This window comes from Brachypodium distachyon, chromosome 1 (genome assembly GCF_000005505.3).
Source record: "Brachypodium distachyon strain Bd21 chromosome 1, Brachypodium_distachyon_v3.0, whole genome shotgun sequence".
Taxonomy (NCBI): Eukaryota; Viridiplantae; Streptophyta; class Magnoliopsida; order Poales; family Poaceae; genus Brachypodium; species Brachypodium distachyon.
This window is the reverse complement of record NC_016131.3, coordinates 2,026,695-2,048,001: the sequence shown is the minus strand read 5'-3', so window position 1 is coordinate 2,048,001 and position 21,307 is coordinate 2,026,695. Positions and strand designations below refer to the sequence as shown.

Sequence of the window (21,307 nt, the reverse complement as noted above, 5' to 3'; positions counted from 1 at the left end):
CGGATGGAGGGACCATATTTCAAGGTCCCAGTTCACCTTGACACGTGTCGGGGAGCCCAATCTGGAGAGAGGGGTGGTTGTGCTAAAGTGAAGATATCGCTTGATTGCTTTTTTTTCATCAATTTGAAAAAAAAATCATGAGATACAATTGAGTTGCATGTCTCGATCAAGTTCGCTGTAAAGGCTAAGCCCGTGCATTTGGAAATGGTTTAGTAGAACGTCTAGGCTTCTGTACAAAGCGTTTTTTTACCAGCGGGAGCCTGGCCTTTCATGTAACGCCATGTGGCGCTGGTCCGGCCCCACTTCTAAAGCCACTCGCTGGTATATTTCATTGGTATATGATATGTGAATGCTATATTTTTTTTGGTATATGATATACAGATAAAATATGAATTAAGAAAACATGTGGGCCCGGCTGGACGTCAGGTGGCAGCGCCACCGCTAGGTGATGGACCCGTAAATATGACTTTCCCGACTTCTCTGGCCTTTAGATGTGGGGTCGATAAATATTGTGTCTTGATCTGAATACCTCTCGGTTCTAAGGTCATATTGAATTATAGTTAGTACACCGATTCATTCAATAGTCCAATCCGACGGGAAAAGGGGCTATCATATCTCAACAAGTTGTAAATTTCTAAATTATTATTATTTTGTAGATATCGGTCCTATTGGTAGCCTCGGGTAAATTTTGCATTCTGGCAGGAAGCGGTATAGCTTAAACATTGGTATGAAACTCTGAAGAGTGACTACAATCTTAGCATTGGCCCGCTCACAAATAACCTATACAGAAAAGGTTTCATGCCTCTGGAAACCATGTTCACCGTCACACACTGGATCCATGTTTCGTTGTTGTCAAACTTCATTTTTGCAGGCATTCTTTTGTAAGAGACCGGTGCGTCACACGATTCAAAGTTTGTACTTGTTTCATAGCAAAAACGTCGGCAGTCCTCACCGCTTTCAAAATCCCTGCTTGGGTGCTGCGCCGGATCAACAAGCTTTTGTGCACCTTTGTCTGGGCTCGACGCCGAGCCCTCGACCCTGCACCTACCTGCTCCCTCCCCCTCATCAATTGGGCTACGGTGTGTCACCCCCGGGCCCTGGGGGGTCTTGGGATCCCGGATCTCGCCCGGGTCGGCAGGGCGCTTCGGCTCCGCTGGCTATGGTTCTCTTGGACAAACCCCTCCTGTCCTTGGGTGGGCTTGCCCCCTCCCTGCGACAACGTCAACCGTGCCTTGTTTCGGGCCTCCACCAAGATCGAACTCGGGGACAGGGTCAAGGCCAAGTTCTGGCTGGATGCTTAGCTCCCGGACGGATCCTCTCCTTGCCAGCGCTGGCCAGGCCTGTTTGCCCTGGTGACTAGGAAAAACCGCACGGTCAAGAAGGAGCTCTCTTCCGGGAATTGGATCCGTTCCCTCCTGCATTTGGCAACTCCGCAGCAGCTCCATGCCTTCATCGAGCTCTGGGGTTTTCTCCAGTCCATTGACCTCTCCCCCCAGGAAGACCGGATCTCCTGGCGATGGACCTCCTCGGGAGTGTACTCTACGGCTTCGGCCTACTGGACCCAGTTTCACGGCTCCTTCCCCCCTTTCGCGCATGGAAAGATTTGGAAGGCAAATACGGAGCCTAAATGCAGATTCTTTGCTTGGACGCTCGCTCATGGAAAAATCCTCACGGCGGACATTTTGGCGATTCGGGGTTGGCAGCACACCCCAATCTGCCAACTTTGCAACATTCTCCCGAAGACGGCCTTGCACCTTTGCCGGGACTGCAATTTCACCACCGACGTACGGGGCTTCATTCTTTCTTGGAGTAATGCCTCTCCCAACGCCGACGTCTCCTCCCGGTCCGTCAACGCTCACTGGGACCTCCAGCTTGAAGGCCTCTCTAAGAAGGCGCTGCACAAGGCGAGCGGCGATCTCATCTGGTGGGGGGTTTGGAAGGAGAGAAACCGTAGAATTTTCCAGGAAAGGCTTTGTCGGCCCTTGCGGTAGCCTATCTGGTTTGGGAGGACATTCAGAGTAGAATTTGGATGTGCTCTTCTGACCCGGGAGATTAGCCCTTGGGGGAGCTCGTTTGCTCCCCCACCCCCGCTCTCTCTCTCTGGTACCCCTTTCGGGTTCTCTTGTACAATACTCTCTACCTTTCTAATCGAATGACGAGATCGATCGTCTTTTTCCTATAAAAAAAACAGAGCAGGTTTCTTCAGATAATGCAAGGAGACAAAAGCCAATCAATGGGAGATTCGGTTTTATTCCTTTCTTTGGAGGCCAGAGCCAGGCTCTCACGAAACAGTTCCACCACTACAGTTAACTTAAAATGAAAACTGCCTTAAAAAAGAAAAGAAAAACAGAATGAAAAGAAACTACGAAAAAAAAAGAGCAAATTAACCGAGAGCCCCGGCGATCTGGTTCCATTCTCTGAAGAACCCCTCCTTATTGAGCCGACCGAATCTCGCATCGATCAGTGCAGGGGCGGGGCAGGCGGGGCGCCCGGCGCCGGCTTGGGCTTGAGCTTGCTGATGAAGCTGACGGCGATCCGGAGCATCTTCTGGAACTCCACGAGCGTGGTCTCCAGCACGACCCGGACGTCCCCCGTGAGCGTCCTGCAGCTGAGCGTGCAGGAGGACACGTCCACGATGGCCCTGTTTGCCAGCGTCTCCGCCACCTTGTGCGCGTGCATCTTCATGGCCGCCGTGGCGCCGTGGAGCTTCTTCATGGCCGACTTCATCGTCACCGTGCAGTTGTCCAGGCACTTCTTGAAGTCCGGCACCGTGTTGTTGAACCCGGGAAGCTTGCCTTCGAAGATGGTGCACGCAACGGCGCCGGCCTCCGTGGCGGCCTCCATGGCCACGGCCACCAGCGACGAGAAGTCCACCTGGCCTGGTATGCCCGCGATCTGGGCCCCCCGCGGGGAGGCTGAGGCTAGGGCCGTCTGGATGTCGATGAGGCGTGGGCCGAGGTCGCGGACGCAGTGGGCCGGGAACGGGCCTTCCATGCAGGTGGTCACCAGTGGGCTCGACCCCGGCGGCGCGCGCCCGGCCGCGGCGCCGGAGATGAGGAGGACGACGATGAGCGCCGCCGGCAGCGTGCCCGTGGACGCCGCCATTGATTTCCTTGGCTTAGAGTTGTTTCCTCTCACTCGCAACAATCGATCTTTGTCCGTGGATCAGCTCTGTGTGACTGCTGGAGGGGGGATCGGAAGCTGGGATTTATATGTGTGGATCTCACTGTGAGATGCATGCATGGCTCACTGGGTAGATGGTCGAGGGAGTGGTTCTTGGTGCTCTTCCTGGGTGTCTGTGGCTGGGAGGTTTTTCCGACGGTGGATGCGCGCGCCCATGACCGTGGCTCGGAGAACAGCAGGAGCGTCAGGACGTGAGCGCGAGTGTCCCGGGCGTACGTCTTGTTCTGTTAAACTGCTCTGGCTTTGGCGCGCTTTGTTCCTGCGGTAAGCGTGACCGCACGTACGTACTCCGTACGTGTGAAAGGTTAATATGTGAAATAGTAATTTGCTTTAAAAAAATATTCACCAAAAAAGTAGTTAGGGAAACTCGTGTTAAGATGTCAATGCAAGAATTATGGAAAAAATTCGAAAATGTCCCCCTTGCCAGGGTTTTAAGTTTCGGAAATCTTGAAAACCATTTCAATCATGTTTCACAAAATTATAGAATTTTGATAAAATTTAAATTTACTCCGAGAGCAAAAAAATAATGGCACCCGGTAGAAAAGAAAAAGATAAACTCGGCTCCGAATAGTACTAATGCCATCCAATTCTGTTTACTTTTTGAACGTTAAGCAGAAGTGGTCTGATACTCTGATGCACTCATGTCGTTTCCTCTCAGGGGTGCAGAGAGTACACCCCGAGCAAAGTGGCCCGTGGCCCGGATGCGAGGATTTTTATTTTCTTTCTTTCCTCTTCTAGTCTGCAGTTAGAGTACAAAAATACGGCGTAGTTGTTGAGACAAGTGGTATTAAAGGGAAAATTTGAATTGCCAGACTGAATTATCATACTCGTAGTTTACTGTGATGGCAACCGCGGCCTGAGGAAGGGGCGCCAATTAAGCTTACCATTTTGACAAACTTACACGACGATGTCATCATCCAAAAGCTGACCTCCCCACTTGAACATGGCGTCGCGTGTACTAGTTCATCATCCGACCCGTCAGAAACTAGGAGCGTATTAATTTGTTTAACAACTAGTACTAGCCTACCAGTAGTGCTTATCTTGCGTTGCGAATTGTGACAGGCATAATCAGGCTGGTAGCTCCCGTTGACATTTGTCCCGGCCCGTCGCCACCGGAGCAGCTAGCTCATGTGGCCAGCCAGGCCGAACCGGTAAACTTACGACCTCGAACCCCGCCCACGGCCGGCGACGAGACGAGGAAATAACGAACACACCACAGGTCGGGAACTAGCTCTCTGGCTGGAAGCATGGCACGGACACAAGTAGTACGTTTGATTTTTATTTTTTTTATTCCAAAAACCGCCGGCGACGAGGACCGTCGGCGTAACCAAACAAAATACTCCGGTGAAATTGACACAAATGCAGAGTGAAATTCACACACACACACACACACACACACACACACACACACACACACACATAACAAAACATACAAGACCGGCGAACAAAACACACGCCGGAGATCCGGCGATCGATGACCAGCTTCAGCCTAGCGGCCGCCCATGTGCTGCACGCCGGGTGGGACGACGCCGGCGCCGGCGCCGTTGCCGCCATTGGCGCGCTCCATGTTGAGGTGCCATCCGATGTCCGGGTCGAAGCCCCGGGCCTTGAGCTCCTTGTACTGCTGGCAGAGCGCGCATGGCTCGCAGCAGAAGTGGACGCAGCAGTCGCAGCAGGGCGCGTCCGGGAGCGCGTACTGGGCGCGCATCTTGGCCCGGTAGGTGCAGGAGTAGACCCACTGGCAGCCCGTGAGCGCCGCCAGCAGCGCGTACAGCGCCCCGCTCGCCCCGCACGACGTCGCGCCCCTGTCCACAATCTCCGCGACGCGCCCGAACGTGATGCACGGGCACCAGCAAGTCAGGCAGCCTGCAAATCGGACCAAAACAGAGTCAGAACAGAGTTTGAGTTCCCGTCCAGGAGGAGGAAGATGGCGTGTGTGTGTAAGTGCTTACAGAGGCCGCAGTCGTCGAAGCAGTCGAAGAGGCCGGAGGACCAGGCGGAGGCGGCGGGGGCGGGGGCGCCGCCCACGGGGATGCCGGTCACCGGCTCCGCGGAGGGCTTCATCTCGACGGATTGACTTTGATGGGTGAGAATGGAAAGATGAGATGTCTTTGTGTTGATGAATGTTTTGTGCTGGGAATGGGGCGGAAGCGCTTATATATAGCGCTCGGCCGGCGGGGACGGCGAGCCGCCGGGCCGGGTATGAACGCTTGCCGTTGTCGTGTTCTGTATATGTTAAGCGGTAATCCATCTCATCTCGGTTTGATCGGTCAAAACAGCGTTTCATTGACCCGAATGAGCCGTCAGCTTTAGAGCACGTAAAATGCGAAATGTCTAAGTGGTTGTTTAAAAAAATTAACCGGGTGTTGTTAAGCATTGATGCTTATTTAGACTAAGCAGATGCCTAACTTGACACCTCCTCTGTATAAATAATCATTAGTGCTTAAAAAAATGTTTAGTTTATTTTCGTAAGCACCTGTCTAATGCATTCTACGTGCTCTTAGGTGCGTCGCTCAAGGTGACAGACAGCTAGCTGCCTGGAAGCCAGGCTCATCATTATTTTTCTTTTTCACGTTACGACTGCTCAAACTTCTACTCCGATAAGTTACAAGGATTAAGAAGAGGAGGAGGGTAGACACGTTCATGTCTGCACACGTTAACGTGTTGATTTTTCCTATCTAGCTAGTCGTGAGAGAAATGGATAATGGTAGTACGAGTAAACTTTTTTTTTGCGGGAAACCATACTATTATACGCGTTAGTTGGAGTAATTAATTAGGCAAAGTCCACCGAGAATATAGAACGGGAACGAGACTTGATCTGCGGATGGGCGCATGTGCTCGATCAATCAGCCGGCCGTCCGTCGGGACCGAGAGTTTCGATCGCATACTACGTGCGAACCCTGTTCCTTTCATTCCTCGATCAATGGCTTATTTGTCTGGTGCATGCATATCTAAATTACTCATGTAGGAGTATATGATTGCTCACTCTCACGTCTCAGCACACCTCTTAATTATTTCTCCAGCCAACTTTAAAAAAGAAAAAAAAACTCGACATGTCATCCTGACTCTTTTCTATTAGGATCTTTTCCCAAACCGATTGTAAATACGAATTGAACAAAGGAGCAGTTCACGCCTTCACAGAGTCTTCACATGCACTGGCACAGTCTTTCTGCACAGATGGCTAAAGACTCCGGCACTCGGTCCACGGTTTGATCTTGTTACCCTCTGTCCGTTCCATAATTTTTATCTCAAATTTAACAAAAAATAAATAAATATACTTATTCCTATAAAATATCTAGATAGAAAGGGAGTAACTCTCACAATGACACACGTCCAAATTAACATCACTCAATCCACAACTGCAACACCCACTCGTACACGCCAGTCCTGAATGCATCAACTTGTACATATATTTATACATACACATGCAGCTTTCTGCGTTCTTTCCTGGAAACGTACGTTACATGGTCCCACGCACTGACGCACAAGAGCCACCCACACTGATCCTATCCTGTCCTAATCCCACCGATGGCGACCAAGCTCAACAATGGCTAGGACGTACTGTACGTACGTACGGTATTAAGGTCCAGAAAACAGAGAAGAGCAGAGCAAACCATAATGGACGTATGTGCAGCATACCTCGATCTTCTCGTTGATCGATCGATGCAGCAGCCAGCAGTACTAACAACCTGTCTCACCTGTGGCCGGACTTACCCATGCATCATGCATGTCCCATATATCTTCTACTGGTCAGAATATGAGAAATATTGTTATTGCTGGCGCTAGAAAGGAACACAGTATATTTTCGGAAAGAGTCGATAGTCGCGACGGCTAGGTAGCGATGGCAGCGAGGCTATTCCACGCGCATCCTGTCTACGTTGACATTTAGCTTGAAACGTTTCTGTCGACAATTAATCTGACACGTATGCCAAAGGAAGAAAGCCCAATCATTGCCCTGAAAATATTGGAGTTCGATTCAATCGGGTCATGAATCCATTCGGTCACAAAACGGTCCATCTGATCTGTAACTATCCAAAAAATATGAACCGTTTCCTTCACCGTCGTCCGTCAAACTTCTCATAAAATTTGTACCCCCAGGATGGCATTTATATTAGGCCTACTAAGCCGGCTAGACCATTGGATTGCATGTATATTAGGCCTACTAAGCCAGTTGACCCATTACCTACACCGAATCTATCTATATCTATATCTATATACCAATGTATAAAATACGGCTCGTTCCAACTTTTTTCCTCTTTTTTTTTCGTTAAGCCCCCGAGACCCATCTCGTCCGAACGCATGCAAACCTCACTCCTTCGTCCGTTCCAGACGGCCGAGCTCCCCTCTCCTGGCGCAGGTGCAACGACAGATTGATCCTGCGATGCAGCATATATGGTCCAGCATGCGATGCCTCATTCCATCCGAGAGCCGGCGGCTCTGGCCTGCAGGCTCCATCTTGTCAGACACCGTTTAATTTCGTAGAAAACAGGGGAACAGGTTCATTCTCTCATCCTCGGCGTGTTGGTCTGGCCAACGGGAGCTGCTACGACAACGCGCGCTAAGGGGGTTCAGCCGTGATTATGAGGGATGATTGAGGAGGGAAAAAGAAGGAAATGACTGTGGGATACGGTTCAGAGCACCTGGACGGGTCACGGGCCGAGGAGGCATCGTCGAGGGCGGAGATTGCGGCGGCCGGCGCACGTGGGTGCTACTTTTGGCAGAGGAGGAAGACGGGCACGAGCGCTCGTGCGAGCAGGGGCTGGGCGCTTTCAGGGAAGCTGGCCCAAGAGGGAGAACGGGTGTGGCCTAAGAGGAAAAATAAATAAAAAAATAGAAGACCCAAAAGTGGCTTGTCTGGGCCGTGGCAGCGCACGGTCATTCTGCTATAAAAACAAAATGTATGTATGATCGTGAATTTATAGTACAACCACGGACCAACATTAAATTCGAAGTATGCGTTCCAAATAAAAGTCGTGTACTCGTGTACTCCATAGAGAGTACAAAGAGACGGGAGGATCTCTGTCAAATGGCGACGATTGTCGAGCTGCGCGACGGAGAAACAGCCACTCACACATGAAATCCATAGTTGCATATAAAATCCACGGGTGATTGTAGTCTCTTCCTTCGAAAATTGGCGAGCAAGCACGAAGCATCGTTAACAATGTTCGATCCGGATGATTTTCTTTTTCTTTTTCTTTCAGTCGACCGGTTCTTCAATAATTACGGACAATTAAACTCGCTGCAAACTAAAAGAAAGTAGCATCACTGATCGATTAACCTATACAGCTAACAACAAAAGACACTTGGACGACCAAAGAAAAAAAAGAACACATCAAGAAGTTAATTAATTACCACGTCCTAATACGTCTAGCCGACGGGTCGTATACCATCATATCTGATCTCAATCCGATTCCGACGAGGGCGCCGGTGCCGGTGCCGGCCCCGACGAGGGCCCAAGTTCCGGTTCCGGCCCCGGTGCCGGCGCCGGCGACGGCCCATCGCCCCCGCCGGGGACGAGCTTAAGCAGCGCACCAAGAACCCCCATGATCTTCTGAAACTCGTTATCCTTGGGCAGCAGCCCCGTCTGCACGGGTGCCGGCAGGCCCCCACGGCACAGATCACAGTTGAAGGTTAACCCATCACTCTCCGCCGTCTCCACGTAGTCCCGCGCATCTTCGAACTTGGCGTCCCCCATGGCCTTGGACTTGCTGGACTTTTTGCCCTTGTCGACGTCGAGGCGGGAGACGGCCTCCTCGACGTCGGCGACGCAGGCGTCCATGCACAGCCACTCGGGCCCCTTCACGGTGACCGCGTCAAGCTTCGCCCGCGCCGAGGAGCCCATCTCGGCGCCGGCCTTGGCTGCCGCCCGGATCGCGAGCTCGGCCAGCCCGCGCGCGTCCGGGGCGGATTTGGAGTCTGGGATTGATGCCAGGAACTTGGCGCAGAAGGCTGGGTCCGGGGATTTCAAGCAGGCTTCCTTTGCTGGGAGGCCGCCGGAGACGAGGACGATGGGTGAGGAGAGTAAGAGGGACATGAGGAGGAGGGAGGCGGTGGGTCTGCTCCGGCGACAAGCCGCCATGATCGGTGGCGCGGCTCGTTGTGTTCTTCGGAGAGTGGTGAGGAGAGATGAGTGGGAGCGAGGGCGAACGGTATGTGCATGCATGTGTTTGGCAATTGTGTGGTTGGGAGTGTTTTGTGTCAGCGGGGTCTCGTGTTTTCGAATTAGTTTTATTTCTAGGGGAACGTTTTTTGAATTCGTTCGTCGTGGGCTCGTGGCAGGAGAAGGCCCGTTCTCGTCAGGTGCGTGCGTTTGCGCGCGCGTGGGCCGAGAGGAAACCAGCCTCTGGAATTGCCCGGCCCAAAATAGCCAAATTAAATTGGAAGTATCTTTTTAGTTTTTTTTAATTCAACGATCTGACTTTATTGATTCATAGAAGAAATTATTATTGTAGATCAAACAATCAAAACGAACATAAACAAGAAAGACCATGATAAAACTAAAAAAGTCCATCATGATCCATCCTTCATATATATCTTGACGTTTCTTCGTGTATTCGTTCATGAAATTTCAGAACTCCATGCTTGCACAAGATAGACTAACCCCATAGATTTTTAAAAGCTGCACAAGCCGCCGACCTTAAACAGTGAGAACCTTGGATCATTGAACGGCATATAGCCGGGGACACGTCCTTGCAAAGTAAGTTGTGAAATTGTTGCTTCAACGATGAATCGATATGGAAAAAGACCAAAAGATGAGCTGCGAGAACTGCTGACTCCATAGAGTAGCCACGATGGCCCCTCAATTTTTTTTATTTTTTGTCCCTCAACCGTTGGAACGATGGATACAAACAAAAATCAGTTTATAGAAAACAAATTGACTCGGGGGTTAAAAAGAAAATTGATGCCACTTTGACAGGTTGGCATGGCAATTATGGAGCCAAAACAATTATATGTTGGCACTAATACCGCTTTCGATGGGTGAGGAAACCATTGATCTCCGGTTTCAACTGTTAGAGCATGAAAAATGGAAATATAACGGGGGGAAAGTCGATAGACCATTTTCATACTTTTCAACAAGTTGAGGACAAAAAATATACTTTTATCCGTATGATTTATCGGTGCCTCGGTCAAATGTGTGTAATGTGGATGTGCGGACGTTAATTTTCGCTATAACAATCAATCACGTAAACGAGCCAGGAGAGCTTGTTATAATTCGAAACAAGACAAGATGACAGATTAAAGAGATCGCTATATATATTCACCCACCAATTTATTCGCAACAAACAATTAATTCTTCCACAAAACAGAAAAAGAAGAAGCACTACAGCAATACAACCAACCTATCTGACAAGTAACAACAACACACAAATATAGGTACGCTCGTCACTATCACGAACACATAATCTTATGGATCGATCTCAAGGCACGGCTGCAGCAGCCGGCTCGGGCGCGGACGCAGGCTCAGACGAAGGACCATCGGCAGCAGCGGCGGCGGCGGCCTTGCCAGTCATCTTGATAAGCTCGTTGGTGACGGCCATCATCTTCTCGAAATCCGTGTTCTTGGCGAGCACGGTCGTCTTGACGGAGGACGCCGGGGTGTCGCGGCAGCTCTCGTCGCAGGACCAGAGGTCCTTCTCGGCGGCGTCGAGGTACTTTGCGACGAGGTCGTACTTGGCGTCGCCGATCTGGCCCTCGGAGTCGTCCAGGTGCGCCACGGCGTCCTCGATGTCCTCGGCGCACTCGTCCAGGCACTGCCACAGCGCGTTGTCCTTGACGATGTCCAGCTCCTTCCGCGCGTAGGCCCCCGCCGTCGCGCCCACCCGGGACGTCGCCCGGATCGCGATCTCCGCCAGCCCACGGGCGTCGGCGGTTTTGGTCTCCGGGATGGCGGAGAGCGTCGTGGTGCAGAAGTCCGGGTGGGACGTCTTGGAGCAGATGGCGTTGATGTCGACCGTGGCGGCTTCTTTGACGATCGTTGCGGCGGCGGCGGCGGCGAGGATGAGGGGGAGGAGGAAGAAGAAGAAGGTGCCGCTCGTGGTGCGGCGCGTGGCCATGGTCGATCGGCTGGCGAGCTAAGCTAGGTGATTGAGGATTTGAGGGGAATATATGCAACTTATATATGTACGCCACGAAGGTTGTACGTAGTGGCAGGGCTGGATTGCTTGCTTGCAGGCAGGCATGATGGGTAAATAAGGCCGCTCGTCGGGGCGTGTGGTCGGGAGCGTTTTGTGAACGTGGTTCTGCATGCATCGATCGAGCGTCGAGACTCGCCGGATCCAGTTAAGTCGGCGCACAAACCGGCGGCCTTTCCGTTTCGTATGGTGGCATTCCCTTTCCTCGCCTAGTACAAATTTCACAAAAAGCACATCTTTGAAAGTACTGGCCGGCAGATCCCCAATATACTGTGTGGAATTTTTTTTTTGCCGAGAAAGGCAGGAGCTCTGCCATGCAATATTAGAAGAGAGAAACCAAGTATGTATACAATACACCGAGGTCAAAACAACACGAAGAAGGCCAAACAAAAAGAGAAAGCGAACCACCCCATCGGACCAAGCACAGTTGTCCGACAAGGCAAAAAAAGCCTCACGACGCGTTCAATAGACAAAAAGCAAGTCTATGAGCATCAATAGCGTGACGCGCTAGAGAAGCGACGACGAAGACAGGGACGGCCACTGCCTGAAAGATACGCCGGTTGCGCTCCTTCCAAATGTTCCACATCATGTAAACGGCCACACCGTTAAAATCACTTCTTTTGTTCTTGTCAATTTCCTTAGAGGCTTGAATCCACCAAGCGAGAGTGTCGTCGTAATCGGTGGGCTTGACCAGCTGTAGGATATTGAAGTTGTAGTGGTCCAGAACATTTCCCCACACTTGGCGAGCGAAGGGGCAACGAAGGAAAATATGGGTCCCTGTCTCGTGGGGCTCATTGCAAAGAGAACAACTTGGAGTGTGTGGCCAGCCCCTAATGGCAAGGTTATCAGCGGTGAGAATCTTGTTCTGAGCAAGGAGCCAAGCGAATAATTTGCACTTATTTTCAGTCTTGGCCTTCCAAACCATATTGGTGTGTTGGGCTTGAATGGAGCCAAGGAAGTGGGCCTTGTATGCTGAGCTGGAGGTGTAATTTCTATGGAAGGTCCAACGCCAGGAGATGGAATCAGAGGTGTCTGGCAGCAGAACCACACCTTGAAGCCTCAACCAAAGTGAGACAAACTCATCAAGTTGCAATGCATTGGAGATCTTGCCCCTAAGAGCGTGAATCCAAGACCCGCCAGTGATATCACCATGAACAGTGCGGTCACTGTGTGGAGTTTTATTGGACAAAAGATTTCACTCGATGGGTTTTACAGTGGCTAAGAGGATTTTAAAAATTGTTCGCGTGCATTGTTGGCGTGGTCTCGACTTTCGAGTTTCCAGTGGCACAGGCGTAATTCGGACTTTGGTAGTGGCACAGACGTAAATGCACCCAAAAAATGCCTTCACATCACATCCATCCTTTTTCTTCTACTTGATGAATGATGTTGCCTTTGACCATCAAGGATTTTGCCAACTTTATCGTTGGCATGTAGGATGAGAGTCTACCTATATAGGGGAATTGTACCCCAGCACTAATATTTTGACTGCGGTCTGATCAGACGGTTCAAAACGAAACAAGGATAACATTTGCATTTGGGTTCGTGTTATTTTTTCAAGGCATTTGCCTCGTGATGGACCATAATATAACAGATTTTTGTCATAAAGAGTAAAGAGGTATCCTCAACCACTCCCTATGGATCTACGAAATCCTATCCCTTAGATCAACAGTTGAACCACATTGAAATGTTCTCAACAGTTGAACCACATTGAGAAATGTTCAGTGAATGGAATCCTTCGTCACTCTGAACTCCGTACCTGAACCAATACACCATTAAAGATGCAGCTTTATCCCCAACGTGGTCTCATCCATGATCCATGTGCCTAGATTAAATATCAACCCGTATCCTCGCATGCCCTTTGCTGCATACTACTAATAGTTCTCGGCGCTGGCCAACGACATCATCGCGCGAGCGGTGTTCGGGCCGGGCAGGTGCGTGAAGCAGAGGGAGTACCTACGGGAGCTGGAGAAGGTCACTGCGTTGGTGAGCGGCTTCTCCCTCGTCGACCTGTTCCCGTCGTGGAAGCTGGTGCGGCTGCTCGGGTCCGGCGAGCGCCGGATGAGGAGGAGCTACGGCCGCATCCGGCGGATCATCCAAGGCATCATCCTTCAGCGCAAGGAGGAGGTGCGTGCTACTGCAGGCTCCTCCCACGAGGAGGATTTCCTGGACGTGCTGCTCAGGCTGCAGGAGGAGGAGGACTCCTTGGCCTTCCCTCTCGCTTCAGAGGCAATTGGCGTCATCATCTATGTGAGTGTTACTGATTCGCTATTCATTGTTCCAAGCTTTCAATTGCAGTTTGTTTCATCTACTTACTTTCTTAGGATATCCTATATATGCATTTTGATCTGCTGCGTGCTTGCTTAATTTCTTAGGGTACACTGTGTACATTTTGTTTCATTATTTAATCCCTCGACTCCTTTTTCAGCGTATATACTTATTTGATATTATATATATATATATTCATACATCTTATTATAAACTTCGTCAAACTTAGCTTTAAGAAGATAGACTTAGGATAAAACCAGAACATCTTATGCACACGAGAACATATGGAGTACTTCTTTTCTGTTGTTACTTATATGTTCACATTAGTTGTACGACATGGCGGCCGTTGTTTTCAGGACGTGTTCGCAGGTGCCACCGAGACCTCCAGAATAACTATAGAGTGGGCTATGTCGGAGCTCGTGAAAAACCCTCGAGCTATGGCCAAGGCACAACTAGAGGTCCGAAAAGTTTTGGGTCAACAGGGAGGTGTCATCACCAATAATGATCTTGGTGACCTCCACTACATGCGAATGGTCATCAAGGAGGTCTTAAGGCTGCATCCTCCTGCTCCTCTGCTCCCATGAAGGGCCAGAGAAGATTGTGAAATTATGGGCTATAAAATTCCCAAGGGCACCGATGTAAATGTTAATGTATTCGCGATTTCACGGGATACTAGGTATTGGGATGCTCCCGAAGCTTTTGAGCCAGAGAGGTTCGAGAATGGCAACATAGATTACAAGGGGACACATTTTGAGTTCACCCCCTTCGGAGCCGGTCGACGGCAGTGCCCTGAAATGTTATTTGGTATGTCCACCGTTGAGATCACATTGGCCAACCTTTTGTACCATTTTGATCGGGCGATTTCGTATGGCGTTAGCTCGGAGTCGCTCGACATGTCGGAAAAGTTTGGGATCAACATGTGTAGGAGGTACGACTTGCAGCTGACAGCGATCCCATATGTGCACTCCAAAGCTCTCTAGATATGGAGATGCGCGGATTACATGTCTTTTTTATGTAATAGTTTGGTTGTGTGCATGTTTGATGTCTCGACAGCCCCTTGATGTCATGTCGTTAAAGAAGCTTGGGTATATTTTTTATCGTCTCAATGCATTAATAGCCCATTATAATAATATATAAGAGTGAACTTGATTTTTTTTTTAATCTCCTACTTCCACCGTCCAACAAAAGATGCCTCAACTTTGATTAAATTTGAATGCATCTATACACGACAAACTTCAGACATCTTTTTGTTGGACGGAGGGAGTAGTTTGGTTTTTGTGACACATATTGACCCTAGCAGGATCTCTCTCCATTTAACCTAATAGTGACACAGTCAGATTCTGATATTGCTACAGATTCTGTATCAGGAAAAAATCCGATCAATGGGCTAGATTACACAGATATTGCTTTGGATTCCGACAGAGTCAGAGGAGGATGTGCTGAAGCAGGTCATGCCCGCCCAGCTAGAAGAACGGGATGGAGGAGGAACAGAACAGGGAGGGGAATGTCGGGAGAGAATGTTTTCTCGCGCATATTCCCAGCAGATTTACAAACGCAACAACATTGCATCACACATTACGAGTGCAATTTTCCGGTATCAGTATATTTCTCACGCGGCTGCAGGGTAAGGCCTCGGCAGCAGGCGGTGGTGCGCGTCGGCGGCGGCGGCGGTGAGGGAGAGCGCGACGGAGCAGAGCTTGCGGAGCTCGGCGATCCGGTGCACGATGGACGGGTCGGCGGCGCCCTCGGCGGTGCGGCAGCCGTCCAGGCACGTGTCGCCGTCCGCCCTGGCCGCCTTCACCCACCCTTTCACGCGCGCCACGTCCGCCGCCGAGACATAGCCTCCCTGGCTGTGCTCTGCCAGGCCCAGAAGCGCCGCCCTGGACCGGGTGAGCTCGGCCACGGCGGCCTGGAACTTGCCCACGCACCGCTCCAGGCACTCCATCGGCATCCCGCCGGGCTCCGACTCCAGGCCCCGCACAAGGGACACCGCCGCCGCGCCGCTCTCCGCCGCCAGCGACACCGCCGCCGCCGCCAGCGCCGCCACCGACGGCGACGCTGTCTCTGTCTCTGCCGGCTTCGACGACAGCGCCTGCACGCAGAACGCCGGGTGCTTCGTGTGCTGCCGGCACGCCTCCTCCACGGTGGTCACCGCGCCGTTGGCGGCGCACCGGAGAGGGATCGACACGGCGGCGACGGCAATGGCAAGGAGGAGCACGAGAGGACGGGCCATCTCTGTGATCCTTGGCGTGATTAGGAATGAGAACTCCTGTAATGGAATTCCTTTGTTCTGATGGAGCATTTGGAGGTGTCGTTATAGAGCGTGAGGCTAAGCGTGTTTACAGCTGCATATGCCGAGCGTACGGACGGCGTCCACGTCACCCGGTCAACGAAAGGGTCTCAGCATTGACCGGCTAAATTTAGCTACAGTATTAAAAATAAAAAAATAACACAGGCAGGTGTCAACATACAGGGCAGATCAAGATTTCTGTTAGGCTCAATTTGTGTTCATCCAAACTATGTATATTTCCATTGACATAAAAGAATTGGATAACCGTAACCGAGTTCAACAAATAGTTTTCACAAATCATTTGGTGCTGTACTTACAGTATCCTCGCTCTGAAGCTGTTCCAACAACGACTCCATTGTGCTTATGTAACTAGTCATGTAATGTTCGTCTATCATGTTTGGGGCAAGCCTTATTTTGCTGTACAAATCTCTCGGCGTCTCGTAGATGCTCACGATCTCGTTGCTGCTGGTGCCTTCACCAGGATTCGGTTCCAGCGGGAGCTGCGCGACCATATGAATGATTCTGCCGGGAGGGAAAAGTTGGCGCGAGCCGGGACCAGATGGTGGTTCTTTTTGCTTCTCTTTACCAGCACCATTCTGCGTCAGGGAAGGTGCTTCTTCCTTTGTTTCCAAGGATGCTTCTTCGGTGTCCAATACTTGGTTACTATCTACATCCCCTTGTGATGCACAGCATGATTCAGTAACAGTTTTGGCACTGGCAAAATCGTCCTTGTCAACCAGTATGATCCTTTCTTCAGAAGTGGCGACAGATACGGCTGAAAAGTCATGTTCTAGATTTGCCGCTACATCTGCACGTTGCTGGCTACAGTCAATGTTCAGCCTGTTTGCTTCAGGCGTTATGATTTCTGGTGCTTGTTTCAGTAAGGGCTGCATGACATAAAGAATAAATTGTCAAAACAGAGTGGCCATGCTATAACACTAGCGCTAACTGAATTTGATCGGTACACTACACTACACTAGTTTGTTTAGTACGTTGGTAAATAGGGCCTCCTGAAACCTGAAGAAACTCAGACAGGAGCAGAAGTGTGTATGGTACTATGGTGCAAATTATTAGGTCAAGCACCGCCAATAATTCGGAAAGCTTGCATTGTCAACAAAAGGATAAGTATCGGCACAAAACCTACCGAATGCTAAATAAAAAACAGCAGTGTTACAGGCCCACTGCTGTTAGTGGTATCAGTGCTGATTGGGACGGGGTACCAGACAGAACCAGTGGATACCAACTGTCACTAGTATAATAAAACCACTTGTTCATCAAACTGATACTTGTGCTAGACTACAGAAATTGCTTCAAAAAGATCTAAATAAGTTCCCCAAATTTCGCATGTGAAATTATCCTTGAGTTAGTGTAAGTTCCCATAGACGAAACCATGTACTCCCTCCGTCCAACAAAAGATGTCTCAAGTTTGTCAAAATTTGAATGTATCTAGACATGACTTAGTGTATAGATGCATTCAAATTTAGTCAAAGTTGAGACATCCTTTGTTGGACGTAGGAAGTAGTTTAAGTTACCTCAGAAATGCTAGGGTCAGAATCTGCAGTCTTGCCCACTGAATGAGAGATGGACAGCATGTGAGACTTTGCTAAAGCTACACGCTGACTTATTTTCGCGAACAAACTAAGGTGATCTTGATCCTGCAGATCATCCAGCTTTGATGATACCATTACCTGCAGCAATGAGACAAGAAAAATTACATTGATGAATTGTGGGGAATTGGATGTCATTATTCATGGCCAACGTTGCTTTCTATGAATTAGTAAGGTTATCTGGTAACGAAACCAGGTGGACAGAAGGTAATCATACAATGTAGATTGCCGATGAAAATGAGTTCCATATTTCAGTTGTTGTTAAACCTTTGCTACATCAGAATATCAATAAGTATAGCATATTTTCAAAAAGAAGGAAAACACATGTAATATATACTGAAATATTACGGGATAGCAGTGATAGCAGTGTGTTACTTGTGAAATATTTTAGTGTTTTTGTCTTGTGTCAACAGCAAAATAATTCCATGTCTGTGCAACAATTTTTTTGTATGTTGCTGTACACGACTCTGCCCATCACCCATCAGAATACCTCAGATCGCAGGCTCTCAAAGGCAACTTTCGAAAATGCTGGCACCATATCATTTCTGTTGACAAGAGATGTGATGAAACCTTTGCCTGATTCCGCCAGTTCCCATGTCATACAGGCAGCTAAGTAGAACAAAAACAATACTTCAGAGTTGAGAAATTATTTCTTTACAAAGACAAGAATTATGAAACGGAGGGAGTACTTAGCACACTGCTACTTAGCTTAGATGATAGAATATCTCACAAATTAAATGCAGTTATTTAATTTTGTGTTCATACATTGCTCAAGGCGTAAAGATATCTTTACTATATCTGCCACATCACCATCACAGGTAAGTAATGCTAATTTTTTTCAAAAGACTTTTTCTGCCGAAGAGGTATTGTGTGACTACTAACTTTATCACCATTTAGCAAACATCAAAAGGACTAAAATTTACAACTTAGCGCACAAATCAAAGGAAATATCTGATGTGAATACAATGACAAGCAAAAAGTTTCATTTCATGTGTTCAACAGGATATAAGAAATCATGTAGACACCACTTACGAGGAGCAAACGCTAGACATGTGCATGATGTAAAATCATAATGCTCATGAAGAATATACGTCAGAATTGCTCCAATACCTGCTCCCATTGAGTGCCCAATGACCTAGCACAAGAAAAAGGTACAGATTGTGTTGGATTGGATCATTTCAGAAATGTAAACATGGTGAGAAAGGCACGGAGAGATTCACATGCTTTTAAACAGTTCCAGTGATATTAATTCAAAGAAAACCTTATTCTTTCTAGTTATCTGCACAGGAATAAACTAGCAGCACGGGACAAACCGTCTTAGCAGGCACACACTAATGCATATCAGTATGAACATCAAATTTTACCAAAAGCATACCAACACTTCAATCCATATCAGATCGGGCATAGATCATATAACTGCAGCAGTGTAAAGCAGTGCTACCTCTCTCGAAGCAGACTCTTTGCTTCAATAGTTTAACTATAAATGCTGCAATGCAAATATCAAGCAGCTTACTGCAAGATCAAGGCTTGTCGGTATTATTTTACATCAAAGTATAGGATAAATTCAGTAAATGTAACAGGGAGGAGTCCCACAGTTTTTCCAAGCTTATATGACTTGTGTTTCCCTATTGTGCATCAACCTCCAATTACTAAAACTCGCTAATCAATACATTCATCCGCAAGGTATATAAAAAATAACAAAATTACCTTTAATTGGTAATCAGGGAATTCTCGTACTGCACTATGAAGAAGGGGAATGGCAAGGTTAGCGATCCAACGAGCTGCAGCAAGCATTCCATAATGTGCATATCCTAAGATTACATTGTCGATCTGCCCTTCATTTAAAACTATATGGTGAAAAGGAACTTCAACAGAAGCTGCTGCTGTCAGGCGCTCCTTAGTGCTGATAGCACCGCGAATGAAAAGCAGAAAGCATTTCGAGTTTTGGTCACGCACAATTGCAAAAGAAGGACGCATAAGCTGCATGAAGTATAGAGTCAAGAACGCGTCAAAACATAGGGAACATTACACAGAATAACCAGAGTATCTTAAAGCACGAGATGAGAAGAATATGGTGATACTTACTCACCCTCGCCCTACACTTGTGGATGAGAACGTCTTTTTGACTGTACCCACCAAACTTCAGAAATTCAGAAAATCTTTTCTTTGAGTAGAACATGCAAAGCTTCAAGTACTCAAGAAGATATGCTACTTCAGTATGCACCTCGTGACCTTTTAGTTGAAGGCAGTCATTTCCACTATACTCATGCTGCAAATTACCCTAGAGCACATGCAAAAAATAACAATAGTTACCACATTTGCATTCGCATATGCAATTCGTTCAAGAGCAATACAGAAGCACAGTGCTATGCTTTTCAAAGTTGAATACACTTCCAGCGATAATGCTACTAGTGTGGCCACATTTTTATGCAACAAAAAAAAAGATGCTTTAGTTATGCCAACTGGAGCTGTTGTCAAAATAATCAGATTGGTATAGAGTACTCCCTCCGATCCTAAATTGTTGTTGAAATATTACATGTATCTAGACACTTTTTAAGAATAGATACATCCATATTTGAGCAAATTTGAGTCAAGAATTTAGGATCAGAGGGAGTAGTTTTTTATTCATATAATGTACGTGGATCTGTTATGTAAACGATTGGAAATGTCTCTTGCCAATTCAGTATTCGTTATACAGGCAAGGCAATGCCCCATAGGAAAACCGATGGATCAGATCTTACAGATCCATGAGATTTAACCATGTTTACCAAAACGATGTCAACTCGGGCAGTTGGGCCCAAGTAGGCACATCACCAACTCACTATGATAGATAGACACATAATTACCAGGATCCTAGTCCACTAACCGTACGAGATGAAGACAATGTAAGACACTGACAGAAATCAAACCACTGCTTTCCCCGAATTTAAAATAGTAAATTTAACCTTCCTTGCAAGTCAACTCAAGTCAAAACTTAGAATGGTCAGATATCTTGCCTTGACACCAAAATTTTCAGCAAGAAGTGAAATGGCAGCAACTAGCCTAGCAGTGGACCAGAATCAAACCACTGCTTTCCCCGAATTTAAAATATACTGTAGTACATTTAACCCGCATTTATTTACCTTACAGCTTCATGATCAGCGACTTACCTTTGGCCATCGATCGAACTGATCCCTTTTCGTAGTGTAATAAGTAAAAACAAAAAAGCAAAGCAAGCACACGCGCGCACGAACGAACAGCTGAACAGAGTCGCACAAGAGCACTTCAGTGATGCTATGCTACCACTCAGGGGGTAAGGAAGCTAGAAGAAGAAGGGCGCGAAAGAGAAATCTCGCGAACCTGGCGCTTCATGTGGCTGTTGATCCCGAAGATGAGGCCGTGGAGGCCCCACCGGCCGACAGTGAGCTCCCACGCGCGGCGCGCCGTGCGCGCCGCCACTGCCGCGGCCTCGCAGCACGACGCCGGCGGGCTGTGCGGCCACTCCTCATCCTCCTCCTCTGCCCCGCCACCCGCGCTCCCCGCCTTCGCGTGACGCGACAGCAGCGACTCCTCCTCCGCCGCCGCCGCACCCTCGGCGCCACGCGGCGGCTGCGGGCGGCAAGTGATGAGCAGGTACACGACGAGCGCGGCGCCCGAGGTGGCTGCGGCCGCCGCCGCGGCGACGGCGGCCGGCATCGGGATTCGCGGGGGAGGGAGAACAGCGTGGGATTTGGGCGATCGCGTCGGCAACAGGAAGAGGCGTTGAAGTGGCGACGAAGAGAGCTCTGCTTTGTAGAGGGGTGGAACTGTAAAAGATGCAGTAGCTTGCAAGGGCCCTGTCACAGAAATTT

General features: G+C 48.8%; 6 protein-coding genes and 1 pseudogene across 6 annotated transcripts; 1 reads left to right on the top strand and 6 right to left on the bottom strand.

Annotated features, from left to right (window-relative positions):
- Positions 1–2,222: 2,222 nt before the first annotated feature.
- On the bottom strand, positions 2,223–3,164 carry LOC100836227. The gene has a single exon (XM_003563269.3). It carries the CDS (start codon positions 3,103–3,105, stop codon positions 2,461–2,463), a length of 645 nt encoding a protein of 214 aa, XP_003563317.1. The 5' UTR covers positions 3,106–3,164; the 3' UTR covers positions 2,223–2,460.
- A 1,282-nt stretch (positions 3,165–4,446) lies between these two features.
- LOC100829742 (cell number regulator 10) lies at positions 4,447–5,332 on the bottom strand. Its single transcript, XM_003559167.4, has 2 exons — positions 5,136–5,332; positions 4,447–5,049 (listed from the first exon to the last, which is right to left on the bottom strand). Exons 1-2 carry the CDS (start codon positions 5,245–5,247, stop codon positions 4,673–4,675), a joined length of 489 nt encoding a protein of 162 aa, XP_003559215.1. The 5' UTR covers positions 5,248–5,332; the 3' UTR covers positions 4,447–4,672.
- A 3,252-nt stretch (positions 5,333–8,584) lies between these two features.
- Positions 8,585–9,325, bottom strand: LOC100829432. The gene has a single exon (XM_003559166.3). It carries the CDS (start codon positions 9,260–9,262, stop codon positions 8,585–8,587), a length of 678 nt encoding a protein of 225 aa, XP_003559214.1. The 5' UTR covers positions 9,263–9,325.
- Positions 9,326–10,363: 1,038 nt separating this feature from the next.
- On the bottom strand, positions 10,364–11,334 carry LOC100829136 (cell wall / vacuolar inhibitor of fructosidase 2). The gene has a single exon (XM_003559165.4). It carries the CDS (start codon positions 11,235–11,237, stop codon positions 10,602–10,604), a length of 636 nt encoding a protein of 211 aa, XP_003559213.2. The 5' UTR covers positions 11,238–11,334; the 3' UTR covers positions 10,364–10,601.
- Positions 11,335–12,259: 925 nt separating this feature from the next.
- On the top strand, positions 12,260–14,741 carry LOC100828835 (annotated as a pseudogene).
- Positions 14,742–14,918: 177 nt separating this feature from the next.
- LOC100828236 (pectinesterase inhibitor 3) lies at positions 14,919–15,918 on the bottom strand. Its single transcript, XM_003559162.4, has one exon. The coding sequence runs from the start codon at positions 15,880–15,882 to the stop codon at positions 15,190–15,192; it is 693 nt and encodes a 230-aa protein (XP_003559210.4). The 5' UTR covers positions 15,883–15,918; the 3' UTR covers positions 14,919–15,189.
- A 134-nt stretch (positions 15,919–16,052) lies between these two features.
- On the bottom strand, positions 16,053–21,246 carry LOC100831215. Its single transcript, XM_003563170.4, has 7 exons — positions 20,817–21,246; positions 19,567–19,758; positions 19,185–19,457; positions 18,510–18,612; positions 17,968–18,086; positions 17,403–17,558; positions 16,053–16,757 (listed from the first exon to the last, which is right to left on the bottom strand). Exons 1-7 carry the CDS (start codon positions 21,150–21,152, stop codon positions 16,161–16,163), a joined length of 1,776 nt encoding a protein of 591 aa, XP_003563218.1. The 5' UTR covers positions 21,153–21,246; the 3' UTR covers positions 16,053–16,160.
- Positions 21,247–21,307: the final 61 nt, after the last annotated feature.